Below are 13,452 nucleotides of genomic sequence, written 5' to 3'. Positions count from 1 at the left end.
GGGGAGGCAACGAGAGTTCCCCCACGTGAGAAGTGGACATCCTGTGTCTCAACAGCCCTTGTGGGAGGCCGTGCTGGTTCTCAGGGCTCCAGGCCTAGAAGCAGAGAGAGGGGACTTCAGACCTGCTGTCTCTGTCTCCATCTCCAGGTCCATCCTGCTTTGTGGGGCAGCCATGGGACCACCAGGCATCAACTCAAAGCTGGCACTAGACAGACAGACAGCACAGCTCCTGGTTGGCGGTGGAATCTGCAGGCGGGCTGCCTTGGCCACTGTCCTCACAAGCACCGCGGCAGCCCTGTGTATCGGCATCCTTGTTTGTGAGTTGGTTTGAACTGGATTTGAGGGTCAACCAGGGGTCCCCAATGGAGCTTAAAGTCCCCTACAAAACGTATGCCCCATTGTACTGACACAGAAAGAGCCCTTTGGTGGTGGGACCTCCTTGTCAGCCCAACAGAGCAGCCCCAAGCAGCCCCTCACATACCTCGACAGAGATCCTTTTCCCCTAGACCAGCAGCACCTGGGGGGCAGAACTAGCAAAATGGAGAAGGTGCACTTCCCGGGCCCTGCCAGCTGAACATGTTTAAGGAGAGGGACCTGAAGTGGGCCCACACTACCTGATCTGATAGGACTGGCCTCCTCTGGGAAAGGAGGCAGAGATCAACCTCATGGCTTGCCTTGGGGGAAACGGGAGTAGCAGGGGGGGGGCACTTGCAACATTCTGTCTGCAAGAACTGCAAAGGTGCGGCGGGGAGGGATCCGTGTCCCCTGGGGATGGCTGCAATTTTGCAAAGGAAAGGGCAGAAGCAGAGAACCTCTTGGCTAGACAAGGAGAGTCTGAATTCGGTGCTCATCTTGTGCCAGGACCTTCTGGGGCATCTGTGCCAAGAGGACACAGATAGAGCCGAGATGGCGCAGTGGTTAAATGCAGCACTGCAGGCTACTTCAGCTGACTGCAGTTCTGCAGTTTGGCTGTTCAAATCTCTCCGGCTCAGGGTTGACTCAGCCTTCCATCCTTCCGAGGTGGGTAAAATGAGGAGCCGGATTGTTGTTGGGGGCGATACGCTGACTCTGTAAACCGCTTAGAGAGGGCTGAAAGCCCTATGAAGCGGGATATAAGTCTAACTGCTATTGCTATTGCTACACTGGCAGCCGGCCTGCCCATCTTTTCAGCAGTAGCCCTCCTATTGCCGAGATCAGACAGCCCCAAAGCTTGGCAGGGGGCTGGCAGCTAAGCAACTGTGTTGGCTGGCAGGGGGTAGGAGCTTGGTGGGCCAGGCGGCTGGCAGTGCTAGGAGGGGCCCTTGGCAACCACCAGGGCATTGGTGGCTCTCTCCTGCTGCAGATTTCCTGGGGAAGCAAGAAACCCACTTCGAGCACATGGCAGAGCTGCGAGGGATCCCCTACCGGAGCAGTTTGCAGCAGCCCAGGACTGGCTACTCCCGCCTGCTGACCCCTATTCTGGAGCAGCTGGTAAGGACTCCTGCCTCCTCCTCAAGAGGGTGGTGTGCGGGTGAACCATTGGCAAGGGCCACCGGACACTGCTCCGGCCCTGAGGCAGGGTTGTCCACTCAGCGCTCCCCAGGAGAAGCCTCTCCCGCGCCCTAGGAAGGGTGGCCGTGCACAAGACGGGTCAGCTGGCCATGGCTGGCTGGGCTGTTCCCAGGTGAAGGCTGAGGGAAGGCATCCTGCCAGCCAGCTTGGGGTGTGCCGTGGCTCCTCTCAGCCCCAGGCTAGCCTCCCCTTTGGCTAATTGCTGGAGTGAGCATGGGTCTTTTCTTGGGGCGAGGCTGCTCTGAGACTCCCCCCGCCCATGTTCTGATGGGCACAGCAACAAGGTCAATGTGCTCCCTTGTTCTCCTGTCTGACTGTTCAGTTCAAAAGCAGCTTCCAGAACTCTCCCCTGGACGGCAGCTGCTCCAGGTGCACCATCTTGCAATACAGGTGGGCAGGGCCGGAGGGCTGGCCTGGGGGGAGCCTCTCCTCCACCCTCCCGCCAGAAAGAGAGGGTAAAGACTTCTTGCTGCTTCTGTTTGGCAGGGAGGGCAATGCCAGCCTCATTGTCCGCTTCCACCTCTGTTTCTCTGCACCGCCGCCCAGCCCTGGCATCGAAATGGACATCCTGAGGCGGGGACTAGCAGCAGCTGTGGGCATTGAGGGCATCAGGATACCCACTTATGGCACCATCTCAGCTGCTTCCCTCCTGGGTAACCCTGCACTCTTTCTGGCCCTTTGTCCCAAGTTGTCGGGGGTGGTGTGTGCCCCTAATTAGCCCAATTTCTCCTGTATTGCTCACCTGCACCCCCTTCTGCCCCCCCTCTTTCCAGCAGGGCCGTGGGACCTCACCTTCTCGGGCACAGGACTCAAGTCAGGTAGACTGGTCGACCATGGAACCGGTCCGGGACCCTAATTTTTTTGGGGGCAGCTCCATCCCTCCCTCTGATGGGCAGCATTGGGGACTGGCGGCCCATTTGGCCCTAGCATGGTGCACGAGAGAAGAGGGGCACTTGGGGGCAGGAGCGAGACGGTGGAAAAGCAGCCAAACTGCTACCGCAAAAGCCCAGGCTGCCGAGGGCAGAGATTTCCCGGCTCAATTACAGGGTGGGGTTGAGCACCATGGCTGGACTCCCCCCAATGCATCCCCACTCCTCCCCGGTGTCTGTGCTGAAGGGAAGAACCACCTCAGAGTCAATTCTGCCACTCTTTTGTTCACAGGAATCTGTCCAGGGGAGGCCTTTGCCTGCCACGATGGCCAGTGTGTAGCCCCAGGAAACCTGCAGTGTGACGGCTGGAAAGATTGCTCGGATGGTTCTGACGAGGCCGGGTGTGGTGGGTCCCTCACTGCTGGGGCTGCTAGGCTGCCTGCCTCTGCAAAGCTGGGCTTCTGTGTGCTCCCTCCCAAACTCCCTTGGGGGAGGATGGGCACAGGCTGCGGGTGCCTCCCCACACGGAGGGCTGAACCACGCAGAGGGAAGGACCCTTTGCAGAGATAATTGACCTTCGGGGGGGGAGGGTCTCTAGAGAGGCTACCTATTACCTTACCTAAGTCTACTGCTATTACCTTTCCAGGTGGGGGGGAATGAGGAAGGGCACCCGGCCTTGGGAAGCCAGAAGGGGGCTGTTAGGTTGGGGGAGGTGCCTGTGCATGAGCTAATCCTCACTCAGTGTGACCAGTCAGGCCAGAGTGACCACAACCAGGACAACGGGTGGCTGAAAGGTTTCTTCTACTGTGTCAAAGACAAAGAACCCTCCTCTCTGACCAAGTGCAAACTGCAAACCTATTTAAAAAAAACCTGAACTGAGCAGGGGTGGGTGGGGCAAATGCATTTGGGGAGTTCCTAATTTGCTCTGAACCCCAAACCAGAGCTGAAGTCCCTGTCGTGCATTTCCTCCCTTTGTGGACTTCCAGGGTTTAATGGGGGGGGGGCTCTGCTGGCCTCCCCTATTCGCCATCCCCCTCCCCTGCTCTCTTGCAGATTGCGGGACCCGGCCAGCCATGCGATCCGCCACTCGGATCGTGGGCGGATCAGAGGCGCTGCTGGGCGAGTTCCCGTGGCAGGTCAGCCTGCGAGAGAGCAATGAACACTTCTGCGGGGCAGCCATTGTGGCGGCCAGGTGGCTGGTCTCCGCGGCACACTGCTTCAACGAGTAAGCCCGGGAGCCCCCTGCAGTGGGGGGGCACCAAGGGGGAATGAGAGGCTGGCGGGGGGTGGGTGAGGCCAGAAGGAGCAGCTCCAGGATGGAAGGAGGCAGGCAGTGGGGACACCGGGGGGGGGGGGGAATACAGTGGGTGTGGAGCTACAGCATGGGGAGGGGGAGGAGGGAGGGGGAGGCGGGGCAGAAGAAGCCCATATAGCTTCTCCAAAACAGCAAAAAAAAAAAAAAAGTGCTGGATGCCCAGTCAGATCAAAATGGCTGGAAGGAGAGCCACAACAGAGTGTGAGGTCACATAGGAAACAGGGACCTCGTCCCGGACAGGCATTCTAGGAGGGGGGGGGGGCTTGCATTTTCCTGAGACCTCCTGGGGGGAGGGGAGCCAGGGGAGATTGAAGCTGTCACATCGCAGGTTCCAGGACCCCCGCACATGGATGGCCCAGGCAGGCACTGTCCGGCTGAGTGGCGGTGAGGGCAGCCGGGCACAGGCCAAGGTGCTACGCATCCTCCGGCACCCCTCCTACAACGCAGAGAGCGCCGACTACGATGCAGCCCTGCTGGAGCTGGCGGAACCCCTCACCTTCAGCAAATACATCCAGCCCGTGTGCCTACCAGCCCCCTCCCACTGGTTCCCCCCCGGCAGGAAGTGCCTCATCTCTGGCTGGGGGTACCTGAAAGAAGACTTCTGTAAGCAGGGTCCCTGGTGGTCAGGTGGAAAATGGGGTGGGGTGGCACAGAAGGAATCTCCCGGGTCAGGGGCTGTCGCTGAGCGGCCACCCTCAAAGGGGTGTTGCTGGGGCCGGGGTTTGTGCGGGGAGATTGAACCTGTCAATTCTGCCTCCTCGTGTGAGGAGACCTGTGGCTGTTCAGGAACACCAAGAGGCCACCGCTGTCTCCTCCTGCCACCCTCAGGTGTGGTAGAGGGGAAACTCCTCAGCGAGGCCAGAGTAACTACGCAACCATTGTGTGCGCCCCTGAAAAGCTGCTAGTGTGCCTACAGCAAGAGGGGAGGGAAATCCAGCCAGCCCATAGCTACTGGTGCTGCTGCTGCAGACACATACTCTGCCCCAATGTGGTGTCTCAGGTCCTGACCTCAGCACCCAACCCCACTGGGCTGCCCCAAGAGCAAAGCCAGGACCCTCTTAGCCTTGTTCTCCCTTCCCAGTAGTGAAGCCGGAGCTGCTCCAGAAAGCCACGGTGGAGCTGCTGGACCAGGCTCTGTGCGGCAACCTCTACGGCAGCAGTGTGCTCACCGACCAGATGATGTGCGCTGGCTACCTGGAGGGCAAGGTTGACTCTTGCCAGGTAGCACCACCCCTCAGCAGGCTTTGGACGGACCTCCCTTCATGACCTCCACTCCACCTTGGCCTTTTCCTTCCACAGGGCGACTCCGGGGGGCCCCTGGTCTGCCAAGAGCCATCCGGGCGCTTCTTCCTGGCAGGGATAGTCAGCTGGGGGATTGGCTGTGCGGAGGCCAGGCGCCCAGGTGTTTATACTCGTGTGATCCGGCTCTGGGATTGGATCCTCGAGACCACGGCCATATCCAGGGGCCCCACTGCCTCAGCCATCCCAGGCACTGGGCTCCATCACTCGGTTCCAACCGTGGGCACAAGTGCAGCCAGTCTACGGCACTCCAGGTCCACCCTCAACTCTGCCTCCCCACCCCCAAGCAGACCGGCAGCCACGAACCCCCAGTCCTCAGGTAGGGCAGCTGGCAGGGAGTGAGTGGAGGCGGGTCGGCCCCCTCCTGCATCCACCACAGCTGTTCCCTGTTCATGTGCAGAGTGTGGTCGGCGGCCTGGTTTCTCCAAACCCATGAAAATTGTGGGTGGCCTGGAAGCATCCCAAGGGGAGGTCCCTTGGCAAGTCACCCTGAAAGAGGGTCTCCAGCATTTCTGTGGGGCCGCAGTCATTGGGGAGCGATGGCTGCTTTCAGCTGCACATTGTTTCAACCAGTAAGTGTCCGTCAGTAGGAGCCCTTCGGCAGCTGGGCTCTCTTCTGGAGAGCTCCCGTTTGGGCCTCCACCGAGGGGGAGTAACTGAGCGGCTGCTGTTATGGAGGGGTCTGTTCAGCAGGAGGTGGCAGCAGAGAACCTGAGGGAGGGGTGCCACCTTAGGGCTGAGGCAACCCTGGAAGTCACCTGCCGTCCTGCCTCACATCTGCCTCACCCAAGATCGGCCCTACTCCCTCCAGCCTCGACCCAGGGGGGGTGGCACGGAAGGGGCAAAGGGCCTGCTCTGCCTGTGGACTGACGGGGCATCGTTTCTGTTCCTGTATCGGCAGCACCAAGGTGGGACACCTCACTGCCTTCGCAGGCACCACCTCACTCTCGGCCACAGACACCTCTTCTGTGAAGGTCGGCATCCAACAAGTGGTGCTCCACCCTTCGTATGACCCTGCCCTACTGGACTTCGATGTGGCAGTGCTGGAACTGGCCAGGCCGCTGCGCTTTGGCAGATACATCCAGCCTATCTGCCTCCCACTGGCCGTCCACAAGTTCCCTGTGGGCAGAAAGTGCCTGGTTTCAGGCTGGGGCAGCCTCCAGGATGGCAACGGTAGGAAGAGCTTCCTCAGGGTAGGCAGGGAGTTCAGGTGGTGCCCTGTGGGTGGAAGAGCGCCCACCTTGCATACTGAACCCCGTTGGGCAAGAGCAGTCTTTGCCACTCTGGGCAAGGTTAGCCAAGGTCTGGGGTGGTTCTCAACGGGGCCCAGAACTTTGGGCTAGTCCCTGCGAGGTCTCTTCCTCCTCCTTCTTTTGGGCTTCCAGCTTCTCAGCCCGAGAACCTCCACCGAGCCGCAGTGGGGATCCTCGAGCAGACGACCTGCGAAGGACTGTACAACATTTCCCTCTCGGACCAGATGATCTGTGCGGGGTTCCTCGAGGGGAAAGTGGATGCCTGCCAGGTACCAGGAGCACTTCTTCCCCCACCCTGGCCCTTTCAGGACTGAGTGCCCCCCCCCCCCAGCCAAAAGCACCACAGGAGGAGAGCGGCATAAAGGCCGAAAGTGTTGTTTTGGAAAGAAGATACCATCGTTTCCCAACCATGTTCGAGTTCCTTTCTGTTTCCATAGGGGGAGTCTGAAGGACGCACAGCCAGGGGGCTCTTAGTGCTCTTTCAGCTTGATGGTTTTCTTGCAGACGTTTCGTGGCCCCACTAGGTATCATCAACTGTGCTAAAAGGGAATAGGGTGCCTAGCACTAGTTGGGCTACGAAACGTCTGCACAAAAACCACCAAGCTCAGAGAGCACCACATGGCTCAAAGTTGAACACACTTCTGCTGTGTTGCATGGACCCTTCGCATGGGTCTCTCCCAGGCCTGACCCCTCTCCCCACCCCTGCGGCTCTACTCGGAGGGTGGCTGCTGCCAGTTTCCCTGGACGGCTCTCCTTCCTTCGCCATGCAAACCAAAGGCCACACCGTGTTGTGCAAAGGCTCCCTACGCCCTCTCGGCCTGGGTGGGGCCCTGGCGATGTGTGGCTTCCCTGTGCCGCTACTGCTGGAGCACCTCACCGGCCCCACTGGGCCAGATGCCAGCGCAGTGGGGGGAGCCCTTTCTCCTTGCTCCTGGCATCCATCTTTTGTCTTTGCCGCCTGCTCCACTTTCCTTCCCAGGGAACACACCTCAGGACTGTCTCCCTTTCCCACGCTGCCCATTTGCCCCCTTTGTTTTGCCAAGCAGGGAAGTTGCTGGAGGGGGAGGGGGCTCCTGTGGCCTTTTCAGGCCCAGCTCCAGCCTGAGAATCCTTTCGGCCTTCTATGGAGGAATTGCCCTGGCTGGAAGAGATGGGGGGAATCCACCCTTAAGGCCCTGGACCTCGCCAAGAGGGGCTTCCTCCCGCCTTCTTTCCAGGGGGACTCAGGGGGACCACTGGCCTGTGAGGAGACCCCAGGAACCTTCTACTTGGCTGGGCTGGTGAGCTGGGGCGCTGGCTGCGGGCAGGCCAAGAAGCCGGGAGTCTACACCCGGATCACCAAGCTCAAGAGTTGGATCCTAGGCATCACTTCGCCCCATCTCGGCACCGCAGAGCCCCTCAGATCCAGGACCACCGCTGCCTCCACCGCCTCCGGCCCAGAGCAAAGGCCTACGCGCCTCGGCCCAAGCGCCAGCCCTGCCAGCTTCACCACACCCGGGCAGGTGGTCAGCGCCTCCAAGGCCACCCAGCTACCAGGTACAGAGCAGAAAGAGGCCGAGGGTGCAGGTAGGTGGGTTGTGCAACCCAGCGTGGCAGAGTGAGGCCAGCAGCAGCAGCCCTCTTTCCCCTCCTCTGCCACAACCGCTTGCCAGGAAATGGTGGTTCAGACTCTACCTTGCCACGAGCAACGCCAGCCGTGGGTGGGAATTCTGGCTCCCTGTGGAGAGAGAGGAGCCGGCCCCTCCGCTGGGCTCACCTGCTTTCCCCCCCTCCGCCAGCCGTGCCCTGCAGCCCCTCCACGTTCAAGTGCTCCAGCAAAGTCTGCATCGGGAAAGCAAACCCAGAGTGCGACGGCCTCATCGACTGCGGCAACGGCTGGGATGAGACTGGCTGCAGTGCGTACCTCCCCCCCTCCCTCCGTTTCACCAGGGGCAGCAGCTGCTCCAGTGGGAAGGGGGGACTTTCGAAAAAGGGACACGGAGATGTCAAAGGGGGGGGGGAATCTCTCAGTAGGTTGCTGGGAAGTCTTTCTGATGAAGAGGGGCTGCCAGCCACTTCCCCTGCGATCTCCGGGAGCCCCCCGCTGTCCCCACCAGCGCCAAAAATGGGCCCACAGCTGTACCCCAGAGCGGCAGGGGGAACCCTGTGGCAGCACATGGGGGAGGGGCAAAGGGGGAGGAGGCAGGCGTGTGTTTGTGTGTGTGTTGCTGGATTGGGCTGCCCTCCCTTCAGCCACTGCTTTGGCCCTTTCCAGCAGACTGCGGCTTGGTCCCCGCTGCAGCCTTCAGCAAGATCGTGGGAGGAAGCGGTGCAGCGCAGGGCGAGTGGCCATGGCAGGCGAGCCTGCGGCTGCAGCGAAGGCAACACGCGTGTGGAGCCGTGGTGATTGCTGAGCGGTGGCTACTCTCGGCTGCCCATTGCTTTGACCTGTGAGTGGGAGGGGGGGACTGGAGGAAGGCCCTTCAAGCCACTCCCTTCCCACCCCCTCACCGGCCTCCCAGCAGGTTGGCCTGGCCACCCCAGGCCTCTTGGTCTCAGCAACCTCCAGGGCTGCCCAGGCCAGGCCAGAGTGTGGTGGGCGCAGGGGGCTCTGCCGAGGCCTCTGAAAGGCTGACGGGCTCGCCTCTTGCAGCTACAGCAACCCCAAGACGTGGGTGGCTGTCCTGGGGACACCCTTCCTGAGTGGCCCGGATGGGCAAGTGGGGAAGATTGTCCGGATCCACAAGCACCCCTTCTACAACGGCTACATGCTGGACTACGACGTGGCCCTGCTGGAGCTGGCCGCCCCCCTGAGATACACTGGCTCCATCTGGCCCATCTGCCTCCCAGACCGCACCCACGTCTTCAGCGAGGGCGGGGCCTGTGTCATCACCGGCTGGGGCTCCACCAAAGAGGGGGGTACGGATGTTCCTGCCTATCAGCCCTGCCCCCTGTGGGCTTTGTCAGATCAAGCCCAGGGTCTTCCAGGGATGCCCTGGCGTGGGATTATTCAGCTCAGGGTGGAGATGTGACGTCGGGGGGTGTTGGGGGGTCTTGCTACCTGCAGGCCTGGTGAGCATGCGCCTGCAAAAGGCCGTTGTCCAGGTGATCCCAGAGCAGGACTGCCGGAGGTTCTACCCCACCCAGATCAGCAGCCGGATGCTCTGCGCTGGCTTCCCGCAGGGGGGCGTCGACAGCTGTTCGGTGAGTTCCATGCAGCAGCAGTGCCCCTACGGCCACCAGGAATGGCGAAGGGCAGTCCCTCAAAGTCACCCTCCCCCATCCCGTGCTCAGGGCTCGAACGCTCATGCTTCCCTCTTGCTCCGTAGGGAGATGCGGGGGGGCCCTTGGCCTGCAGAGAGCCGTCTGGCCGCTGGTTCCTGGCAGGCGTCACCAGCTGGGGCTACGGCTGCGCCCGGCCTTCCTTCCCCGGGGTCTATGCCAAGGTGACAGCAGTCCGGGGCTGGATTGCGCAGAACCTCAAAGCGTAACCCCGTACCCACTGGGGCCAACAGGGGGAGGACCACAGAGACTGGCCTCTCACGGTCCCGATCCTGCCAAGGCCCTTTCCTGAAAAGGAGGACTCTGCCAGACAGGGCCCTGCTCCAGCCGCAGGTACATTAAATGAAAATAACCCACTTGTGAATTTCCATGAGGTCTCTCTGGGTCTGCTGGGACGGATGGTTTCTAGAACCCACAGCCTCCACAGCTTGTCAGGAGAAGCCCCCGCAATGCTCACACAAGCTTTGGGAGCGGGATGGCTTCCCCTCCATTTCAGACAACAGGAAACGTGGAAGGAAACTGAGGCGCAAGGAAGGGTGTGTTAGCCAGGGTGAGCTTCCCCGCATCGGCCCATCTGCCGCTTCCTCTCTCCAGCCCCCAAAAGGCAGGATGCACATAATGTGCTCAAGAAGGATTAACAAAACACACTCTGGCAGTTCACATAAGCCTGAACAAGCCTTCCATGTTCATTCTCAGCCTCAGGGACAATCAATGCACCACCCATCCTGGCTGAGCCTCGCCTGCCTCATCTTCTCCAAGGACAGATGCTGGCACTCTAGGGATGGAAGTCTCTTCCACTGCCGGCCAACGGAACAAGGCCCAGCCACCACACCCTACTTGGCTCAAGGCAGCTTCTCTTTGCTCCCACAAAGCAGAGGGGCAGCTTGCACTTCTTCAAGGAACCCCCCCCCCCAAAAAAAAAACCCAGAGGTCCAGCAGCCTAAATCAAAGCTGAGACAGGAAGCCCATTCGCTGCCAAGGGGCCCCCAGCCTCAGAGAACAGGCAGGGCAGGCCTTGCTTCTGCCAGCCTCCAGGAGGAAGGGAGCAAAGGGCCCTCGAAGGCCGGGCCTCAGCAACGCAACAGCACTCTGGCCTTCAGTTCCTCCGCAGCCCCCACGGGAGGGGGCTCCCAGAGAGCAGCCCCCCCCCCGCCCCAATCCAGACACAACTCGGAAAGGGGAAATAAGGACTCCCCCTCTCTGAGCAACCTCAGCCTCTAGGGGCCGGCCGGCCTGGCCTCCTCTGACCGACACAGGCGAGGGGACGAGAGAGGGGCGTCTGGGTCAATGTTTTAATGGCTATCAGGCTGACCGATTAACAGTCCGTCGCTCTCTCTCTCCAAGGGTCCTTGCCAGAGTCCCCCCTCACATGTTGGCCCGCTCCCTCTGCAGGCGGGAATTGTAGGCGCGGGAAACCGTGTTCCAGGCGTCCATGTAGCGGTCCATGCACATGGCGATGCACTTCTGCGGGGGGGGGGGAGAGCGGAGGAAGGGTCAGCAAGGGGGAGGCGGGAGGGGAGCAGCAGGCAACTCACCCCCCCCCCCGAGGGGCCTTTTGGGCCGCAGGGCTCACCTGCTCCGAGTTGTCCAGGGAGCTTCCGGGCTTCCCGATGCATTTCCTGAAACACTTGTCGGTCATCCTCTGCGCGGGGGGGGGGGGGAGAAGAAGTCACCGGGGGGGGGGGAGGAAGGTCACCCCAGCCCCCCCCCCTCCAACCGCCGAAGGGTTCAGGGGGAGGGGGGGGAGGGGCGGCCCGGGGGAAGGGCCCCTCCCCCACCAGCAGCCTCTCCCGGGGCTCTCCGCAAAAGGCCCGGACGGGAGAGCACAGTCGCCCGCGGGATCTCGGGCCCACTCCGGGCCTCCTTTAGCCTCCGACCTCAGGCGCCGCCGGTCCGGGATGGATGGCGCCCCGAAGGAGCCCCGGCCCACCAGACCCGCCGCCGCCGCCGCCGCCGCCGCCGCCGCACGAGGGCCTCGCGGGACCCGCCGCAGGGCCCGCAAGGCGGAAGGCGGCGCCTCCTGCTCACCTGTAGCAGCTCCTGCGCGTTGGCCACGGCGATCTGCACCTTGACCTGCTCCATCAGCGCTCCCGGGTCCAGCCGGCCCGACGACGCCCCGGAGCCGAACTCGCCGCCCGCCGCCATCCCGCGCCGTCCCAGGAGTCTCCGCGACCGCTTCCGCCGGAAGCCCCGCCTCTTCCGAAGCCGGGCTTCCGGTCGTGCTGCCCGCCCGCCCCCGCTCGCGGGAGTCCTCGGGCGCCCCCAGCGGCGGAGGGCGGGAGGGCGCGCAGTCGAGCGAGGGCTGCCGGCCAAGCGGGTCCCGGTGCCGCCGGGTGCCAGGCGGGGTGCGAGCGGTCAGGTGGGCCCGGGCGGCAGCCCTCCCGCCTCCGGGCCCGTTGCTGGCCGGCAGGTTCTGGCGGGCGTCCGGTCCTGCGATGGGCGTCAGTAGCTTTGGCCGCGTTGAGTCCCGCGGGGCGATTGCAGGCTCCGATAATAGCAATTGCACTTCTATAGCGCTTCATGGCGCTTTTACAGCCCTCTCTGAGCGGTTTACAGAGTCTCTGGCGCCCAACAATCTGGGTCCTTATTTTCACCCGCCTGGGAAGGACGAAAAGGCTGAGTCAACCTGGGGCCTGGCGGGATTCGATCTGCCAAACTGCAGGCAGCCGGCGATCAGCAGAAGTAGCCCGTAGTCCTGCACTCCAGCCACTGCGCCCCCCCCCCGCGGCTCTTGTAAAGGGGAAGCCCTGCAGCTGGGGGTTGAATTACCGGGGAGGGGGCTCCCTTTGCGCCCTCTGGGCTTGGCTGTTCTCTTGCAGGGCTTCCCTGACCCAACTGGGCAACATCACCAGCGCTGGCAGGCAGGAAGGGAGGGCTTCCTCTAGGCTCATGTCCTTGCTCCCTGCCCGTGTTGGGGTGGGTTGGGGAGGGGTCTTAAGAGATTCTTTGGTCGGACTGTTTGCTGTCGGCTGTTTGGCAGATCCCGGATTGGGGAATTGTTTCCTTCTCGATTGTTGCTCTTGTGTTAATGTTGGAGTTTAGTCTCTGCTCGTCGTTGCAGGCGACATGGGGGAATCCCATCCCTCTCCTCAGACCTTTCTCTGCCAGCTTCCTTGTGGGAGAAAAACACCCTCCAGCCCCCCCCCCCCCAAGCCCCCTCTCTCAGCCCCCCCCCCCCCCCCGCTTGCCTTTTTCAGTCCAGGCGTTTCTGCTCCACGATTGGAGCCGCCTCTCCAAAGGGGGTAGCCAGAGAGCCCCAGGCGGGACTGCAGATGAAATGCATGACATGTTTGGATTAATATAGCATTGGTCGCCTTATTTTTAAACCCTTTCCTAATGCGCCACTGAATGCTGAATCAGCATAGTTTTTAGGTTTTCTTATCCTGCCTTTATTATTTTTATAAGTAACTCAAGGCAGAGAACATGACTAATACTCCTTTGTCTTATTTCCTCCACATCGGCACCCTAAGGTAGGTTAGGCTGAGAGGGAGTGACGGGCCCAAAGTCACCTGGGTGGCTTTCATGCCTAAGGCAGGACTAGAACTCAGAATCTCCTGGTTTTTAGCCTGGAGCATTAAATACTAAACGGAACTGGCTCTTCTTGAATTCTCCATTTTTGACCTCCAGATCAGTTTGCCGGTCAGTTTCAGACCCTCTCAGTGCATATGTGAAGATGGGGCAGGTCCCCAAAGTGCATTGCTTTACACTTGCTTACGTTAAGCTACATGGGCTCGCAAACTAGCTTTTCATCCAATGTAAACTAATCTCTGTGTGTGTGGGAGAGAGGGAGAGAGGGAGAGAGTCCTCCAGTTTTACCAATAGGCATTCACAAGCGGGGCAGAGTTAATCTATCCATGGAAAATCATGAAACATCCAGCAAGCCAGAAAGGAAGAGCGGAAGGCA

At 61.2% G+C, this 13,452-nt stretch overlaps 2 protein-coding genes across 2 annotated transcripts; one reads left to right on the top strand and one right to left on the bottom strand.

Annotated features, from left to right (window-relative positions):
• Nucleotides 1-172: 172 nt before the first annotated feature.
• On the top strand, nt 173-10,461 carry TMPRSS9 (transmembrane serine protease 9). Its single transcript, XM_032215237.1, is given in 16 exon segments — nt 173-317; nt 1,343-1,470; nt 1,874-1,941; nt 2,038-2,204; nt 2,668-2,826; nt 3,474-3,645; nt 4,064-4,338; nt 4,817-4,956; nt 5,035-5,606; nt 5,936-6,207; nt 6,420-6,556; nt 7,505-7,823; nt 8,545-8,716; nt 8,920-9,185; nt 9,334-9,470; nt 9,596-10,461. Coding segments are annotated over 16 exon segments (3,291 nt in total). The 3' UTR covers nt 9,758-10,461.
• Nucleotides 10,462-10,821: 360 nt separating this feature from the next.
• Nucleotides 10,822-11,728, bottom strand: TIMM13 (translocase of inner mitochondrial membrane 13). Its single transcript, XM_032208598.1, has 3 exons — nt 11,577-11,728; nt 11,122-11,190; nt 10,822-11,012 (listed from the first exon to the last, which is right to left on the bottom strand). The coding sequence occupies exons 1-3, from the start codon at nt 11,691-11,693 to the stop codon at nt 10,914-10,916; spliced, it is 285 nt and encodes a 94-aa protein (XP_032064489.1). The 5' UTR covers nt 11,694-11,728; the 3' UTR covers nt 10,822-10,913.
• Between the last annotated feature and the right edge of the window lie 1,724 nt (nt 11,729-13,452).

The sequence above is a fragment of the Thamnophis elegans genome, chromosome 1 (assembly GCF_009769535.1).
Source record: "Thamnophis elegans isolate rThaEle1 chromosome 1, rThaEle1.pri, whole genome shotgun sequence".
In the NCBI taxonomy this organism is placed as follows: domain Eukaryota; kingdom Metazoa; phylum Chordata; class Lepidosauria; order Squamata; family Colubridae; genus Thamnophis; species Thamnophis elegans.
Note: the sequence above shows the minus strand (reverse complement) of the source record. Positions and strands in the feature narration are given on the sequence as shown.